General features: G+C 41.4%; 1 protein-coding gene across 2 annotated transcripts; it reads left to right on the forward strand.

Moving 5' to 3' along the window:
* Window positions 1–322: 322 nt before the first annotated feature.
* On the forward strand, window positions 323–19,165 carry LOC116326869 (protein Hook homolog 2). Of its 2 annotated transcripts, XM_031748304.2 has the most exons (23): window positions 323–527; window positions 2,668–2,750; window positions 3,229–3,301; window positions 3,437–3,487; window positions 3,575–3,707; window positions 6,154–6,221; window positions 6,545–6,610; window positions 6,742–6,822; window positions 10,706–10,872; window positions 11,106–11,246; window positions 12,138–12,339; window positions 12,490–12,600; window positions 13,065–13,152; window positions 14,502–14,568; window positions 14,924–15,061; window positions 15,769–15,856; window positions 16,295–16,300; window positions 16,484–16,518; window positions 16,617–16,699; window positions 16,784–16,887; window positions 17,073–17,174; window positions 17,262–17,333; window positions 17,441–19,165. In XM_031748304.2, exons 1-23 carry the CDS (start codon window positions 483–485, stop codon window positions 17,567–17,569), a joined length of 2,133 nt encoding a protein of 710 aa, XP_031604164.2. In that variant the 5' UTR covers window positions 323–482; the 3' UTR covers window positions 17,570–19,165. The 2 variants fall into 2 exon arrangements, with proteins under 2 accessions (XP_031604164.2, XP_039467106.1); XM_039611172.1 differs by lacking the exon at window positions 16,295–16,300.
* The last annotated feature ends 106 nt before the right edge of the window (window positions 19,166–19,271 follow it).

The following is a 19,271-nucleotide window of genomic DNA, read 5'->3' on the forward strand; positions in this document are numbered from 1 at the left end:
TTGGTAATATAGAAAACAGAAAACAGTGTAAAAAAAATCAACGAAGTAAATCTAAATGGAAAGCATAATAAGTAAATTCTAACAAATTAAGTAAGTTTGAAGGTACTCGTATGCATCCCCCGGCAGAATAAAGGGTAAATAAATTACACTCGGAGATGGTCAGCATTTAAGCAACATCATTATGGCAGATTAAAAGAAAAACAGCGTATTATCGCGATAATTACTATTTTTGACTGCGACCAGACAAGATGACCCAAAGCATAATCCATCGCCTTGGAAACGCTCTAATACGGAAGCTCGCGAGGCCCATAGGAGCCGAAACGCGAAGGTTGTCAGGAGCAGCAGGAGGAGGCCACGGCTGGACAGTGTCTGACGTGGAAAGTGTCAGCACTGAGTAAGAAACTTCGGGCCAAAACAAGCCTCGAGAACAAAATCCCCACAGTTCTCTGTAAGCTCCTGCGAGTTTCACAGAGGACAGCACAATGAGTCTGGATAAGGCGAAGCTGTGTGATTCACTGTTAACCTGGGTAAGTTTGACAGAGGCGACATTTTCGAGCAAGGCTAACCGCCGGCTAAGAGGTGTCAGCAGGTGTTAGCAAATGTGGAGAATTACGGCTTTACCTTTGGAAGTTGTGTGTTCACATAAACGATAAGTGGCATCTTTACCGACTTGGTCAATTAAACGCTTGGTGTTTTAAGTTGTAAGCTAACTGTCGCTAGCCAGCCGAGCTAATTGGCTTGGTGAACACATTGGAAGTTTGCTCCCGGTGGTCTGCTTTATCTGTTATCCATGTTAGCAAACTGACTGCGTTGTCAGCAAATTAACTGCCAGAAAAACAAACCCAAATAGCTTAGTGTAAGCTGAGAGGCCTAAGGAGTAATGTTAGGCTATCCAACACAGCCACGTTATTTTCAAAGCTCAGAGCAAATCCACCTGTTTGGCTCCTTTCTACAAAGAGGTGTGAAGACTTGGACTGAACTAAGACACCAACTAATAATAGCATGCTAAGTAGGGCTGTAATCCCCCATTGCTGCTTAGTATTTTTTTTTTTTTTTTTAATTTAAGTTATGTTTAGAAAGATTGAGCGGCTTTACACAAAATCCCCATATACATAAATCCCCCTTCTTTCTTTAAATTTTGGTTCCAAGGAGCCAGGCTTTCTTGGAAGTTTTTAAAAATGATCTTGAGCAATTGTTCTTTAGACTTTCTGAAGGTCTTTCAAAGTGTCTTTTAACATCAGCTACTCTTTTACTCATTGTCCAGTCCAGTCCTCATATCTGACCATTCTCAAAGGAATGTTTTTGTGTTTTTAAGCCACTCAACACTGACCTATGAATTATTCAAGCATAAAAAGACACCCAATCCAACAGATGAGCTAGTGTTGTCTACACAGACATCATAGAGAACCAGTTTTAAATTGTATCTTTAGGCTTTACTAGCAGCAATATAACTTGTTCCTCTTCCCAATGATAACACAGGTTGACAGGCATAAAATGGTATTTATATAAATAAGGTGATTCACAAAGAGCTGTTGGCTGAAAACTTGTCACATCTCAGCATGGCGTGCAGTGTGTCCTTAAAAAAAAAATGTAAGGAAACTGAACAGGTCACGGATGAAAGACGTACCAAGGCTCAAAGACTATATAAAGCAGAGGAGCAGAATATAAAATTGTGGCCTTAAGCAATAGGAAAAATTAGATGCATCAAGCTCCTCAGTTGACCCATCTACTGTTTACTGATCAGAAATGGTCTCAGTGGAAATGTGAAGGTCAAGAAGCCAGTCTTAAGGGAAGAAGGCAAGGACAGAAGGCTGAGCTATGCCAAAGTGCATAAGAACTGAATTTAAAATGGGTGGTAACAGATCTGGTGGAGTGATGAATCCAAATTTGAAAATTTTGTTCAGATTTAGGCTGCTCTATAGAGGAGGTCAGGAGAGAGTACAACAGTGAGACTCTACAGCCATCTGTAAAACACAGGGAAGGCTCTGTATGGTATGGTGCTAGCTTTCAATCAATATTTTTGGGATCTTTTCAAAATTGATGGAACTATGAATGCAGAAAAGTGTAATACCATCTGGGAACCATCTAATTGGCAATCATTTTATTTATCAGTATGACAGTGATCTCAAACACCCTGGCAATGCAATGAAAGCATACCCAAATGGAAAAACACACAATACAACACCATCAGTCATGGATTGGCTTCCCCAGAGTCCAATCACCAAGCATTATTAAAGCACTGTGAAATCATCTTGAACAGAACAAAAGGCAGAATGTCCTTCAGGAGGAATGGAGAAGTGTTCCTGAAGACTACTTAAAGAAATTAGAAAAAAGTTGTCTAATAAAGTTCAGGCTATGTTGAAGAATAAATGTGGTCATACCAAATATGTATTTTCAAGTTTGTTAGAATTGTACAAATCACGTTTTCCCTTTTTTACATTTATGTTTGTCGATGTTTCAATAAATCACTGCACCTATTTCCCATTTTCCTAATGATTCAAGATTTTTGCGCAGTGCTGTTTATAATGGGGATATTGCATTCATTTATTTAACATAGTAATGTTTTCACCCTAGTTTAGTTCAATGTAATGTTGCTGTACATTAAATGTCAAAACATTGAAAGGTTTCTTTCTTTAATGACCAACTCTTTAATGTCTTCACTCTCAGTTACAGACATTTCAGGTGCCATCATGCAACAGCAAGCATGACCTGACAAGCGGAGTGGCCATTGCACACGTACTGCACAGAATGTAAGCACAAGCAGTATGTCCCCAGTGTTGTTTCGACTAACTGCACAATTGTCTTCATTCAGAACTTACTCACTGAAATTTGCTTATCTGTATAATTTTTGATTGCCATTTAGTCCATTATCTATGCAAAATGTAGCCAGTTAAACAGTAAATGTTACCCAGACACAACCCTGAATACCTCAGGCATCGGTGTGATTTTGTTTTTAAATGAATAAGGTGACCTGTGCAGGCTTAATCACATCAGCCAATTATTGGAAAATACACATTTGGAAAACTGATTTTTAATCAACCTATTTTAGCTGTAGCTGCTTCTTTATCATTATTCCCATGCTGTGTAGCTTTTAATGAATAGTTTTACTCTGTCATTGTCCCTGAAGGGACAGAAGCACAGGGTCTCACTGCCCTGTGGTCTTGTGTTATTAATCTCAGTGTCCAGAGATGTGTCGTCGTTACAATTCTCTTGTGCTCTCATTAACAGAGACCCTTCTTGGTTTAATGAGACATGGCTAGGCAGGATCAAGGAGGAGAGCGGGGCCAACTGGCGCCTCAAGGTAATTTGTGAAACAGCATGATATGACAGAACACCCTGTAGTTATCTAGAATGACTAAAATCAAAGATCTTTTTTTAAATTCTTCTGCTTGATTAATGAAAGTGTTACGATTGCAACCCTGTTTCACTCTTTCAGGTCAGCAACTTGAAAAAGATTCTGAAAAGCATGATGGAATATTATCACGATGTAAGAAACTTTTGCTGATTTGCACCTTCATTTTTCATGCGCTGCTTGACTCGAGCCTAACGTCTCACTTTTCTGTTCCGTGAACAGGTGCTCGGTCACCAGGTGTCTGATGAGCATATGCCAGACGTGAACCTGATAGGAGAGATGGGAGATGTCACAGAACTGGGAAAGCTGGTACAGCTCGTGTTGGGTTGTGCAGTCAGCTGCGAGAAGAAACAAGGTAGGCCTGTACACAAGTACATTTCTCCTGCTTTCATTTAGAAATAAATGCCTCATATTCACTGCTGAGAAGATATTTGTCAGCATGAAAACACAAAAACGCAATTCAGTGATCTCAAGTCATTTACAAATGCTCACATGGAGGGCATACAAGGTTTTCTTGTTTCATTTTCCAACTTTATTTGGACAAGAGCTCTATTTAGCAGCTGGCCACTCACTTTATACCCAACTGCTAGCAAAGCATAATATGACATGACATATTATCATGGTGGCCAGATGGCCTTGTTTTCCTCCTCCATCCTTGAATAGACACTTTTGCTGGATTTTTTTTTAAAAATATTTTTTTGCAAATGTTTAAAAAAATGGACTGACCTCTTGCCAACATAAACATTCATTAGGGGATTAGGAGCAACATTAGGAGACGTGGCTTCTGGTTGACTGCTATATATGGCAAATGTGCTGAAGCACAAGATTAAAAGGTGCTAGAATCAGCATTCTTGTTATTATAGTAAATATATTTTATTCTGCTGAGTGGTAGAAGCAAAGATGATGTCTCACACTTGTGGGTTTGCTTTTTAATAGCTGGGGAAGGCAATGACTAAACTGCTATGAGATCTAGAAGAAGGGAGGGGGAAATAAATTTTTCAAATGTGGAAATGAATTGCTGCGCAACTATAATTGGCACAGAGTGTGCAAGTGTGAGCACCTCCTGAAAGTTTTCTGGTCTGGATTCAGATGTGTGTTAACAAAATACCACAGTCTTTCCAGTGTGAACATCCTATCAAATTCATCCCAAGGACAGACCGTTCAGCACTCAGAGAAACAGTAAATAACCCAAGAGCTACATCTCAGACTCTACAGAACTCAGTCAACATGTTAAATGTTGATGTTCAAGACAGCGCAATGAGAGAAAGACTGAAGGAGTATGGCTTGTTTGCAAGGGTTGCAGCAGAGAGCCTCCTCCATCTAAAAAGAACATAGCAACACAGCTCCAGGTTTCCAAAGCTGCATCTGAACAAGCCATAACAATGTCCTTTGGACAGATGAGACCAAAGTGGAAATGTTTGGCTATAATGCACAACACCACATTTGGCGAATAGCAACAACAGCCTCTCACAACCGCCTCATACCAGCTGTTAGCACGTGTTTTACAGCCACAAGACGTGGTTAACTCAGTCATTGAGCTGACCATGAACTCCTCTGTATACCAAAATATTCTAGAGTCAAATGTGAAGCTGTTTGACAGCTAAAGCTTAGCTGAAATTAGGTCATGCAACAGGACTCTGATCCCAGACAATCTACAACAGAACGACTGAAAAAGGCAAAAAAAAAAAAAAAAAAAATCAAGGTGCTGCAATGATCCAAAGTCCAGAGTTCAACCTGATTGAAATTCTGTGGCAGGACCTTAAGAGCTGTGCATAAACTCAATGAACTGAAGCAACACTGTAAAGTAGGACAAAATTCCTCCACAGTGATGTGAGAGAGTGAGAAAGTCATACCAGAACTGATTGCTTCAAATTATTGATGTTAAAGGCTATTCAAGCTACTGCAGGATGGATTGTATTAAGTGTTTGGCATAGACTGCTGCATAGAGTACTAACATAAGAAGACTCATTTAATCATACATGCATATACTGCAGGGCAAATTCTAGATCTGTCCTTGATCCAACACAGCTGATTTAAATGGCTAAATGACCTCCTCATCATGTCTTAAAGTTCTCCAGAGGCCTGGTAATGAACTAATCATTTGATTCAGGTGTGTTGACCCAGGGTGACATCTAAAACCTGCAGGACACCGGCCCTCGAGGCCTGGAGTTCCCAACCCCTGGTATACTGGATAGTTGGCTTAAGGTGGTTCATTAGTTATCAACTTTCCTTTGAAAATAATAATTTTTTGTTACTCATTTCACAAATGGCAGAATGATCGACCCATCCAGATATGCACTCTTTTTACTTCCTTCCTGAGTTCTTCCTGTGAAATAAGCAGTGTTGGACAATTTGCATCTTGCATACAGAAATACACATTTATTAAATTGGTGATAACGAGGGAGACATGTTGGCATTCTCAAAAAAAACCCTCAAAATCTAATCTGGATTCATTCATGCTTAGTGGTGGGAATTTTCACCACTGGGCGAGGTATGCGGTGCTCTTTTTCTTCTTTGGAGAGGTAAATGTTGGTGGCTTGACACAGAAAAAGTTGGAACAGTTGTTTTGCTCTCAGTTATGGCCTGATCATTACAAATTGATAATTTGTGGACAAGCTGTTTTCCCGTTACTGATAACAGCTCATGAGACAAAAAATGATCAGGTCAGTTTCATAGAAAATTGACTGTAAAGCTGAGTCGATTTTTACAGCAGCGGTTTGACTTTCATGGGTGCGTGCGTGTGTGTTAATCTGTATTTGGCTGAGACTTCACTGGTCTTTGTTGTCTTCTCCTAAACGCAGAGCAAATCCAGCAGATAATGACACTCGAGGAATCTGTCCAGCATGTTGTGATGACTGCCATTCAGGAAGTGAGTGAGCCTCTTTTCCTTTCCTCTTGGTTTACCCTGATTTGCATTAATCCAATTCTTAGTCACGGTTAATTCAAAATCAAAGAAGTCTGGATAAACATAAGACTAAAGAGCATCCCACAGACCCCTACTCTGTGCTATTTACAAAGATGCGTTTAGTGTTTATCAGCACCAAAGGGACTGTTAAAAACCTGGATCATCTTCCGGGGTTTTTACCAAACAAGGCTATTCAAAGAACCAGATAAATCTGCCTTTGGCAAAAGACTGTTATTTTATTTTCCCTGTGGTTGCATTCATTGACTCACTTTCCTGTTTTGTTTTAGCTCTTATCAAAGGAGCCGTCATCTGAACCGGGAAGCCCAGAGACCTACGGGGATTTTGACTATCAGGTAAAAACCCACAACATATTCATTCCTCTACTTGTTTTTTACTTAGATTTGCTACATCCTCTGTTTGTGTTTACTCCCCACTGCTTTGATCAGTGTCAAATATCCTCTGTCTGCACATCTTTTATTTGCAGTCCAGGAAGTATTATTTTCTGAGTGAGGAGGCAGACGAGAAGGACGACCTGAGCCAGCGCTGTCGAGACCTTGAACATCAGGTTGGTTTACTAAACATGGTTTTGATCATACTTGGCAAACATTTCCTAAGACTTTAAAGATATAATCCTAAGATTTCACTTCAGGTCAATTTGGCAATCAAGTCGGTGGAAACTGAAGAGAAACTCTTTGAGCACACATTGGTTCAACAAATGGTTTTGTTGCACAAGCGTCATCTGATTAAGGCCAGTGTTTTTCACACAAGACACAGTAGAATTACAGCAGTATGTCAGCAGTGCTGGCAAGTTTAAGGTGGATGTTCTGTGCCACCCTGCTAAAAGTGCTTTAAATCTATCATTTTGGTCCTTCACGTCTTTTTCCTGTGAGTACTTGAGTATAAATTCCACTTTTGTTTAGTGGAACTCGTTTAACAGGATTTGGAACAATAAGCATGATTGAGTACAGATGTCCGCTATAAAAACACTGAGACAAAAACCATACAGTTAAGCCCATAATTATTCATACCCCTGGCAAATTTTGACTTAAAGTTACTTTTATTCAACTAGCAAGTTATTTTTTGACTGGAAATGACACAGGCGTCTCACAAAAGATAATAAGATGATGTACAAGACGCATCATTGTGGAAAAAAATATTTCTCAGCTTTTATTTACATTTGAGCAGAAGGTATCATGTCCAGAATTATTCATACCCTTTACAAACTGTCACAGTCTCTGGGAAAATCCAAAGTTCCATACCATTCCAAATAGTCAAAGCTGTTCTAAAGCATCCTAATTACCCTGATTAATTGGAAATAGCTGTTTTGATCAACTCAACAGGTGAAAAACAGCAGCTCTCTGCAGGTGGTCTGTGGACAGTCATGGCTAAGACAAAGGAACTCAGTGAGGACCTGCAGCTGTGCATTGTGGCTGCTCACAAGTGAGGAATTGGCTACAAGGCCATATCCAAATGTTTTCAAGTTCCAGTGGCTACAGTGCAAAGTATTATTAAAAATACAAGATGTTCCGCACTGTGGAAAATCTCAGAGGACGTTGTCGGAAGCCAAAAGTGAAACCTGTGCTGGCCAGGAGGATAGTGAGAGAGGTGAAAAAGAATCCAAGGATCACCACCAAGGCCATTCTGGTGAATCTGGGCTCTGCTGGTGGCAATGTCTCAAGGCAGACAGTCCAACGGACACTGTTGGGTTCCACGGATGCAGACCAAGGAAAACGCCACTTCTCCAGGCACTTCTAAGGCATGCAAAAGCTCATTTGGCCTTTGCAAATGCTCATCTGGACAAAGAAGAAGGTTTCTGGTCTTCAGTGTTATGGTCAGATGAAACAAAAATTGAATTATTTGGTCACAATGATGTTGCCTTCATTTGGCATAAAAATGGAGAAGCCTTCAACCCAAAGAACACCATCCCCACTGTCAAACATGGTGGTGGGAACCTAATGCTTTTGGGGTGTTTTTTAGCCAATGGACCATGGAACCTAATCACAGTAAACAGCACCATGAAAAAAGAGCAATACATGAAGATTCTCAACAACAACATCAGGCAGTCTGCAGAAAAACTTGGCCTTGGGAACCAGTGGACATTTTAGCACGACAATGACCCAAAACATACAGCAAACGTGGTGAAGAAATGGTTAGCAGACAACAACATTAACGTTTTGCAGTGGCCTAGCCAGAGTCCTGACTTGAATCCAATTGAGAATCTGTGGAGGGAGCTAAAGATCAGGGTGATGGCAAGAAGACCCTCCAACCTGAAAGATTTGGAGCTCATTGCTAAAGATGAATGGGCAAAAATGCCTGTGGAGACATGCAAAAAGCTGGTCTGCAATTATAGGAAGCGTTTGATTGCTGTAATAGCCAATAAAGGCTTTTTTCTATTGATTATTGAGAAGGGTATGAATAATTCTGGACATGATAGTTTTTGCTAAAATATAAATAAAACCTGAGAAATATTTTTTTCCACAATGATGCCTCTTGTACATCGTGTTATTATCTTTGGGGAGACACCTGTGTCATTTCTGCTCAAAAAAGAACTTGCTTGTTGAACAAAAGTAACTTTAAGTCAAAATTCGGCAGGGGTATGAATAATTATGGGCTTAACTGTATAACACTAATGTTGCAGTCCACCTATACATGTTGGCCTATATTTATTGGTTAAATTTGATGGGTGTACCAAGTTTGTATGGTTCCCACCTTGGCCGGAGGGGTGTACTATAAAGCAAGATTATTGGATTATTCAGGTTAAAATCAGCGTTTTTAGTGTCATGAAAGTGGCTCCCTTTTCACCCTACTTCATGATGATATATTTACTACGTTGCATGCTTGTGATGATATAGAGTTTGTAATATGAACAGTAATGTGTTTAATCGTAGTAGTAGAAGTAGTATAACATGGCATGTCAGACAAGAGAAAGTGTGGCTTAACAAAGAAAGCTGATTGTCACTTTCTGGGGTTTTAGGTTTAGGCTTGAACAGAAAGCCGGGCTATATTTGACTTGCCTCATAGGACACCCCTCAGTTCTCACTTGTAAATAAGATTTTGATCTCAGTGTGTAAAAATATAAAGAGTGGATAGCAGAATAGGTATTGCTGGGGAGAAATGGTTTGATTGCATGGAAATCTTGAGGATTATAACTTTAAGATGCGTCTCGGGTTTGTTTTATCAATCTTTGAGCTGTTGACTTAGAAATATGAAAAAAATAACGCCATTTCATCTCTGCCTACCAGATTTACAGACTCTCAGAGGTCTAGTTTTGCTGGGTTTTTTTGTTTTTTTTGTTTTTAGAGAAGCATGTTGTGTGTCTGTGCCTGCAACTTTTGTGCTCTGGCCTTTTATTGATTAGCCAGCCAAAGGCTTTGTTTGTGTTCCCTTGACTTGTTTTTGCACCACTGAATGTGAGCGGACTAATTCAGACTTTTTTTTTCTTTTTTTTTAAAAAAGAGGATCCCAGTCGATAGTTGCATAACATCAAGATAAAACTGACACGTTGCCTTGGGATGGAGCAGTAGCCAACTATAATTTGTACTGCTCCCAGCCCACCTGTTTGTTTACTTACTCAGCCCACGCGTTAGGGATTAGTCATTTGTGTTGTTTTGAAAGCTATTTACTGTTACTGGTTTGGTGCTAAAGCATGCAATCTGTCCTTAAAGTTCAGTGTAGGGTTTTGCTGTATTCAGACTGGAAAGATATCCTGCAGGTAAGTATGCGCTCCCCTCTCTTAATATTGGAATGCAAGCTTGTTTAACTATGAGCGCCGTTCAGTCTGACACAAACATTTAAAAGTAATGCAGCTCTAAACTACAGCTGGCCCTTTCCTCAAACCAACCACCGTCATTGCCCTGGATTTAGATCTTTTCTCCTGCCTACTATTAATGTTACACATGTATTACTTACGGTCCTCAATGAGCTCTGCATACTCATCTGCTCATATCATGAGGATCTGCTTTGAACCCTGGGGGTAAAGCTAACAACTGCACTACTGAGAATGTTCCATCTGCTTGAGATCATTGCACACCAGCTGACTAACACACATTTTACAAAAGAGCTTGCGATATTACAGCAAAGCATGTGTTTAAGGTCCTCTTTGCACTGAAAGTGGTGAGTTATCGCTATTTATCTTGTTTTCCTTCCTGAATCTGTCGTGTCCTTGCACTGTGTTTTGTTTTTTTTTGGGTTTTTTTGTTTGTTTGTTTGTTTGGTTTTTTTGTATATATTTGTGGAAAGAGTCTGTTTTTTTTTTTTTGCTTCTTTTTGTTATGCTTCAATCAGGACCTTTCCTCTATTTTGTCTCCTTGTCCTGTTTTTCCACCCCTTTTTAAAGCTGTAGCTCACCTTCCATCTCTTCTCTCTCAGCAGTCCACTGCACACTCAGTCTTTACACCTCTTTTTGCAATGTTTGTGCTCTGTTTCTCTCTCCCACCCCCCTCCGACAGCTGTCAGTGGCTCTGGAGGAGAAGATGTCCCTGCAGGCAGAGACACGCTCCCTGAAAGAGAAGCTCAGCCTCAGCGAATCTCTGGATGCCTCCACCACTGCCATCACTGGCAAGAAGCTGCTGCTGCTGCAGAGTCAGATGGAGCAGCTTCAGGAGGAAAACTACAGGTACAAGTGGTACATAAGTACTTAGGAAAACAACACTGGGTTTATAATGAGTGTCTAAGTCATTAACTCTTTAAAAAGATGTAGTAGTAGTGGTAGTGTAAAATTTCAGCCCTTGTTCATAACATATGAGTCAAATTTATAAAGACATGCAAATCAGATGCCGTTGAGTCAGCTGTTCCTTCGAGTGTCTTTCAAAGAGCCCATCCAGTTATATAAACCACTGTATATCTCAGACTGGAGAACGGCAGAGACGACATGCGTGTGCGGGCAGAGATACTGGAGCGCGAGGTGGCCGAGCTGCAGCTACGGAACGAAGAGCTGACCAGCCTGGCGCAGGAGGCCCAGGCCCTCAAAGATGAGATGGACATCCTCAGGTGAGAGCAGCTCAAACAGATCGAGTTCAGTTCATCATGAAAATGTAAACAAGCCAGTTATACAATGGTTATTATGTAAGGAGTGGTGCAGGCCTTTTTGCAAGCTCACAAGTTTGTAGTGAAAGAAACTGCAGAAAGTTGCGCTTTGTGGGCGTTTGGTCACATGGACACTTAAGTGTTTGTGTTCATGCTTTGCAGGTTTTTTGGAATGCATTACATTCACAGTTTACAAGTGTTTTACATATAAAGGTTTTCCATGTGTCAAAACGGGAAATTGTAAACATTGGCTAACAACGTCTGCTGAGCTACTACTTCAGGAACTGTGAATAAAACAACTGCTAAAGCCAACAATCAAATAAAAGCAAATATTGTATGTGTAGTACAGGATGCAATGCTCCTTTTATTATACAAGGATTGTTCTAAATATATTTGCTTCTGTCCAACAAATTCAGTGTTTCCTACTGTTTGAGTAGTAGTTGCAAAAAACAGTGGATGAGTTGAGGTTTCTTGGCATATTTGAAGATTGATCTCTGTTGAAGACGCAAAAACTTCAAACAGGTTTGATCCTGTGTCCAAAAGTATCGAGACACAAACTAATACATTGTTGATAAACTTTCAATATCAAGAATGTTGATAATGGCGAGGCTTTTCCTTTAAGTAGTAGTGCAAACTGATAATAGATGAACTCACAGAAGCAACCCCCATGCTGCCCACACACAGATGTCCATTCAGCTCCTCTCTCTGACATCTGTGTTGATAATACAAATTTTCATGCATTGACACCGGCTTGCGTCAGAGTACACATCTACATGGACGCATTGTGTTAAGTATAACTCATATTCCTCTGCCGGTACTCAATACCTCCCACGCTCTCCTTTCCTTCCCCCTCAGGCACTCGTCTGACCGGGTGAACCAGCTCGAGGCGATGGTGGAGACGTACAAGAGGAAGCTGGAGGACCTGGGAGACCTGCGCAGGCAGGTGCGCCTCCTGGAAGAGCGCAACACCGTGTACATGCAGCGCACGTGCGAGCTGGAGGAGGAGCTTCGCAGGGCCAACGCTGTCCGCAGTCAGCTGGACACCTACAAGAGACAGGCAAGCTGTGTTTGTGCCTGTCCCTGTGTTGGGAAATCCAAGTGATGTGAAACACATTCTGGCTCATACATGTGTTTGGAAACCCTTTTCATTTATTTATTTATTTTAAAATAGAGCACTCTGGCTGACTGTATGCTCTCTGACGTGCAGGCTCATGAGCTTCACACCAAGCACTCAGCAGAGGCCATGAAAGCTGAGAAGTGGCAGTTTGAGTACAAGAACCTTCACGACAAGTACGACGCACTGCTGAAGGAGAAAGAAGTGAGTCAGAGAGCATTTTCGAGAAATAAAAAACAGTTTTTATATGGGGGGAAATGTGCACATCGTCTACAGAGTGTATTTGTACACTGAGGCCCTCTCATTTCCCTCTCGGTCTAGTAATAGTTTTGATTTCAGTGATGACAAATGATGTATAGACTGGCGTTTGTTGTGATCATTACAGAACCCACTTCCCTACATGGAGAATTGTTGCCTGGCACATACTGTACTATTCTTCAGCGGACTCCCACATCCTGTGTCAATTCTAGTAGCTTCTGCAGTCAAGGAGTGATTAATTTTCTCGCTTACTTGTGGGTGTAATTAGGAAACGTGCTAATATGACGTGGATACTTGCATTTGCTCCGTCTCTGTCTGGACTGCATCGCATCCAAGTCCAGATATAGAAAACCTGACGCTACATGGATCTTAAGGCCACTTAAGATGTTTTGCTGTGCTTTGTTTTTCAGCGTCTGATCGCAGAAAGAGACACACTGCGGGAGACAAACGATGAGCTCAGGTGTGCACAAGTCCAGCAGAGGTATCTCAGTGGAGCAGGTGAGTTGAAAGCATAGGTATGGCTAGAAAGCACCTAAAAGAATGGGCTTTACTGAGAAATATGTCGCACACTGTGGAAAAAAAAAATAAATAAATAAAACGTAAGGAAACATGGAAGTTGGACCCCCTTCTTCCTTCAGAACAGCCTTTAATCTCCATGGCGCAGATTCAAGAAAGTGTTGGAAACATTCCTCAGAGATTTGATCTGATAGCATCACACAGCTACTGCAGATTTGTCAGCTGCACATCCATGATGTTAATCTCCCGTTCCACCAAATCCTGAAGGTGCTCTAGATCTGGTGACTGTGGACACTACTTAAGTACAGTAAACTCGGTGTTTAAGAATGGTGTGTCATCCTGCTGTAAGCAGCCGTCAGAAGATGGTCACACTGTGGTCATAAAGGGGTGGACATGGTCAGTGAGACACGAGGAGACTACACAGATCACGCCTAATTAAACTAAAATCACTTTTCTTTCCCATTCAGATGTTCAGTCTTGACCACATCTACATACATAGATGCTTTTCGTTGCTGTCATGTTATTGGCTGATTAGATATTTTTGTAAATGAGCAGTTGAACAGGTGTACCTAATAAAGTGGCTGGTGAGTGTAATTGTAATACTAAAGAGTGTAACTTTTTTGTGTGTGTTGTTTGTTTTTTTGTTTGGGGAATTGTAAACATTTACAGTGAAAAAAGTTCTCAGGCTGAAATTTTTAGTAAACTTAGACAAGTGTCCAGCTGACAGTGTGCGAGTCCCCCATCCAGATGCAGTCAGAGGTTGAGAGGTCGTCATCCTCTGCACTGCTTACTAGAAAAGAAGCCAAGAACCTTCTCTAAAGAGTGATTCAGCTCCACGGCCATAATTCAATTTAATACAGTTTTATTTCTCTGTCACAGCAACAGTCGCCTCGAAGTGCTTTATATCCTAAGATCAAGACCCTACGATAATACATAGAAGACGTCAAACAAACCCCCAGGAAACGTTCCTTCCTCATACCCGTATTAATTTTTAGATTTTTTTGAGCTCCTCATTTTATTCTATTAATCGATTTAAATGTAGTTCAGTTCTATTTAATTTGGGATCTTCAGTGTGATTTTTTTTTTTTTTTTTTTTTTTTTTTTTATGCAACTATTTTATTTTAAGGGGGGGGTTTGTTTGTTTGTTTTTCCCATTGTTGTTTTTGCTGTTTCACTTTATCAAACTGATTTGTTTTAGGTTGTTTGGGGTTGGGGTATTTTGTTTGTTTGTTTGTTTTTAATTTTTTTGGGGGGGGGGGGGGGTAACAGGAATTACTCGACCTTTTTCAATGATTTGTTTATCTTACCTCAGACTGTCTTTCTCTCTGCAGGAGGCTTGTGTGGCAGCGGTGACACGGTTGAAAACCTGGCTGCAGAGATCATGCCAACTGAGATCAAGTATGTCTGTTTGCACATTTCAATGTTTTCTTTTGTTTTGTTTGGTGTTTTTTAACCATAAAAAGAAGCGCGTTTTGTTTTAAGTCTACACAAACATGCCTCGGTGTAACTTTCACTCACGTACTCACTCGTGCCATGTGTACATTCTTGCTAACACAACCACAAAAGTTTATTTTTAGAAACTGGACGTTGTGTGCCAAATGGCGACACATGGCGCGTTTGGCCTGGGCGTTGGTGGATAGAAGTTTCGTTCATGCTTCCATTTGCAGCCGCCATTCTCTAACCCATTTTATCCCCACCCCTCTTTTTCGCTTCACCTCCTGTTGCCCCACTCTTATCATTGCGGCTTTGACAGGGAGACAGTTGTTCGCCTCCAAAGTGAAAACAAGATGCTGTGCGTCCAGGAGGAGACCTACCGACAGAAACTTGTGGAAGTTCAGGCTGAGCTGGAGGAGGCTCAACGCAGCAAGAATGGGCTAGAAACTCAGAACAGGTAGGGGGGGGTGTGTGTGTGTGTGTGTGTGTGTGTGTGCGTGTGTGTGTACTCTTCTTTCAGCAGTGTTAAGTAACCAGTCTGCTTCTAGGCCACCATACTGTGCGTTCCTGGACATTAAGCTGGTTGTTTGGCTGATAGGAGGAGTGATATCTGCCTAAATGTCAACTCACCCTCTGGACTGTGTGTTCAACTGAGCTGTGTGGGCTGGACTGGAGGACAGACAAGCAGAAAGCCAGATTGTCCCTCGACTCAGTGTTTGTGTGTGTGTGTGTTTACATGCCTATGGGCATGTGGACATGTGGGTGGACTGTGTGTGTGTACGTTTGTGTGTGTGTCCATTGCAACACCAGGCCCAGGGTGTGGGAAGCATCCTCAGCAACAGTACCAGGAGGAGAGGAGTGGAGTGAGCATGCTCAGTAGAGCAGAGCAGTGAATGGCCAGGCGGCACAGTCGGTGCCTGCAGCAGATGTACAAGGACCCACATGATACTTTGCAAACATCTTCCACCCACAGTAGCAGCAGCTTAATAACTTTGTGTTGCATCTTTCACGTCTTTTACCATCTGCCTCTCTATAAACCCTTTTCCTTCTCTAGTCATGCCCCCTCCCCCACACACCTCCCTCCTTTTGTTTTTTTTCCTCCTTCTCTTCCCAACCTTTCCTCTTATCCTTACCCCGTGTTTCCCTTGTTTTCCTCTTTCCAAGGCTGAACCAGCAGCAGATCTCAGAGCTGCGTTCTCAGGTCGAGGAGCTCCAGAAAGCACTCCAGGAGCAGGACAGCAAGAACGAGGACGTGAGTGGAAAGACCGGTTTGCTTCTCATCTGCCCACTTCTGCTATTACATAACTCAACACAGTCAAGCTGACAGAATATTGGCAGCATATACACAGTGTGCAACTGACTTTTTTTTTCCCTTATCAGTTTTACCTGGAAGGAGTGAAATATAAGACACGTGATTAAATTCTAACCAATAAAGCCATTTATTATGTATATGCTCAAGTCATTAAAGGGTTTTAGCTGGCATGGTATTTAAATGGCACACTGAGTATATTGAAAAAATTAGTTCTGAAATCACTCTGCCTTTGAGGACCGCATTGTTTGTTCTCCTACTTTTGATACATGTTGTGTGGGAATTTAACCCGTGTTTGCTGTGGTGATTCACCGGTAACGCCTGCCCCTCTGTGTCTGTCTCTCTCCGCCTGCCCCCACCGATCAACTCTGCCAAAATCAGGCCATCGTAAGTACGGCCCGCCCTCTCTCCAACTGGCCTATGATTTGACTCTGTGACAGCTTGACTTTCACAGCTTATAGTGTGTGTGTGTGTGTGTGTGTGTGTGTGTGTGTGTGTGTGTGTGTTTAAATGTGCCATTTTAAAAGTACAATGGGTTTTAAGTTTCTTTCTTTTTCTTCTTCTTTCAAGTCGTCCTTATTGAAGAAAAAGCTTGAGGAGCACCTGTGAGTATTATTTTTCTCCTGCTTACTGATGTCTGTCTGCCTTCTGTGCTGCAAACAAAAGTGAACTCACACAAGTGTCGATGTGTGGACTGTTCCAGGGAGAAGCTCCACGAGGCCCAGTCAGACCTGCAAAAGAAAAAAGAGGTCATTGATGACCTAGAGCCCAAAGTGGACAGCAACAGTAAGAAATGTCATGTAGATGGTATTCAAAAGAAATTCAGGCTTGTTCCTTTGCTAAACGCGAATTTGTTTTTCTTTCTACTAGTGGCCAAGAAGATTGATGAACTCCAGGAGATCCTGCGGAAGAAGGACGAGGACATGAAGCAGATGGAGCAGCGATACAAACGCTACGTGGAGAAGGCGAGAACGGTCAGTGGTTATAGGAGTACCCCACCTTTTATTTCACACTGCTTAAAGACTTCTGCATTTTAAATATCAGAAAAATTAAAGGGAAACGCGTGCAGTTTTTTGTTTTTCAAAGTCATACATTTTAAGCATCTCTCATGACAAAATGATGTTCTCAGCTCTTTAAACGAATATCTTTTTGTGTGCAGGTGATCAAAACCCTGGATCCTAAGCAGCAGCCAGTGACTCCTGACGTTCAGGCCCTGAAAAACCAGCTGACAGAGAAGGAGAGAAGAATCCAGCATCTGGAGGTATGAACCTCTAACTCTGAGACAAATGTGCTTCCACCAGCGCTGTAAATCCCACCAATGCATGATGATGGTGTTCCTTTTATACAGCATGATTATGAGAAGAGCAGGGCCAGACACGACCAGGAGGAGAAACTCATCATCAGTGCCTGGTACAAGATGGTGAGCGAGCGTGCAAATACACAAAAGCTCAAACAGGAACTACATCCACACCACCCAATCCCTCACTCCTTCATCTTTCTCTTTCCTCCGCCCTCTTCACCTGTCAGGGAATGGCACTGCATCAGAAAGTGTCTGGTGAGCGGCTGGGTTCCTCCAACCAGGCCATGTCCTTCCTCGCCCAGCAGAGACAACTAATCAACGCAAGGAGGGGCCTGACACGACACCACCCGAGATGAGACACTGAGGCGTGACAGTTACCCTCAAATGAAAAGCAAAGTGCACACAAGGTGATCCATGTGAACTCTGAGTGTCTTTTGCCTTTTTATGCCTTCACTGGGATCACTGCGCCTCAGTGTTTGTCACGCTGCTGCTGCCCCCTGCTGGCTCTTACTGATATGAGAAGATTTCTTTTCTCCGTTGGGCTCCAGAGCAGAAGCTCTCTGCTCTGTTAAAAAGTAGGAGTTATAGGCCTTAAGAAGAGGCAACCTCACCTTTTAAGGTGACTTTTATTTCCCCTGTAGCCTCTTGGACTCACTACTTTTTTTTTTTTTCTTTTTTTTTCTTGAACATTTATTTAAAATCCTTTTTTAATTTTTTTATGTTACACAGTGAAACAGAACTGGAACAAGTTTTGTCAGGTGCCAGTTTAAATGTGATAGATGATGAAGAAGTTTCACTACTCCGAGTGCTACAGAACAAAAGCTGCACAAGCTGTCCTCATACCTCCACTACAGATCGTCACGTTCACTACATCTTGGGTTTTATGTGTTTGCTGATGATTTTTCTTCTTGTAGCGTTTTATTTTTAGTTTAAGTTTGAAGTACCTTTGGAAAAAAATGTAAAAATCAAGCGGGTGTGTAACAGCTTTAGTCTAGATTTCTTCTGTATTCACTTTGAATGCTTTCTTTTTTTTTCCTTCTCAGCCTTAAATCTGAAACATGTCTTCTGTAAATATTTTCACAATGTACACCAAAGCACTTTCTCTCTAGAAGGGTGGGTTTGTTCAGTGCCTCGCAAAAGTCTCCCATGCTAGCCCTTTATTAGATGAGACTGAACACTGACATGTTTGCAGCGCCAACACTGTTTCTGTCACACTACAGGTACGTGCCCGTGTCTGGTGATATGACTTTTGTGTATTTTATTTTATTTTTTTTTTTTCTCTGTTGCCTCTAAAAAAAATTTTTTTTTTAATTCCTATCCATAAGACCTCCCCCATCAGGGGGTCTGATTGTGGGTCGGACCTAACTGCACTCTCCACTTTAAACACAAAAACTGGAAAACACTATGCGAGAGTCTCTAATCATAAAAACACTAAAAAATATATAAAACTGAGTCAGCTGATGTCCTGTTTGCTGCTGCTAGGTGTTGTTCACGGTTGAGCTGGAAGGAAACATGTTCTTCAATGCGCTGGAATTTTTCCTGTGACAGGAAATCGACAGCAGATTAAAAAGCCTGAGGCACATTTATCAGACACTACGTCTGCCTTTCTTTACAACCGCTGATCAAGTTGTTTTTGTGCGTCCCATATCAGAGCTGCTGTCCTGTGACTTGTACTTGCCTCTAACAGTTTGTGCTATGATCTACGAAGACCAGAGTCCTGCGGTTGTGTAAACACTTTTTATTTTTTTGTTCTACTGATGTTTTTTTTTTTTTTTTTTTTTTAAAGTTGGTTTTTATGGCGTAAAATTATTGCTCCACATATGCATGGTATGAAAGGTTGCATCATGAAATGGTCTACTAGATTATACCATATGTACTTGACACAGGGTTATATTATTTGTAGTCCTCTGTTCTACTTTTTGCACTACAAATAAATGGGATCTTAAGTTAAAGATGGCATTTTGTGTTCTTTTCAGTGCATTCAAAGGCACACTTTCACAGTCCCTTCTGATTTAGACTCACCCGGAGAGGTCTGAGAAAGCACGCCAACCCAGGTTT

Source organism: Oreochromis aureus, linkage group 4, assembly GCF_013358895.1.
Source record: "Oreochromis aureus strain Israel breed Guangdong linkage group 4, ZZ_aureus, whole genome shotgun sequence".
In the NCBI taxonomy this organism is placed as follows: domain Eukaryota; kingdom Metazoa; phylum Chordata; class Actinopteri; order Cichliformes; family Cichlidae; genus Oreochromis; species Oreochromis aureus.

What these genes read in the sequence shown, in the direction of transcription:
- LOC116326869 (XM_031748304.2), top strand. Translation starts at nt 483, where the DNA reads ATGAGTCTGGATAAGGCGAAGCTGTGTGATTCACTGTTAACCTGG. An exon ending in TGGACACCTACAAGAGACAG is followed by an intron (nt 12,340 to 12,489) that starts GCAAGCTGTGTT and finishes TCTGACGTGCAG; the next exon opens with GCTCATGAGCTTCACACCAA. An exon ending in TCAGTGCCTGGTACAAGATG is followed by an intron (nt 17,334 to 17,440) that starts GTGAGCGAGCGT and finishes TTCACCTGTCAG; the next exon opens with GGAATGGCACTGCATCAGAA.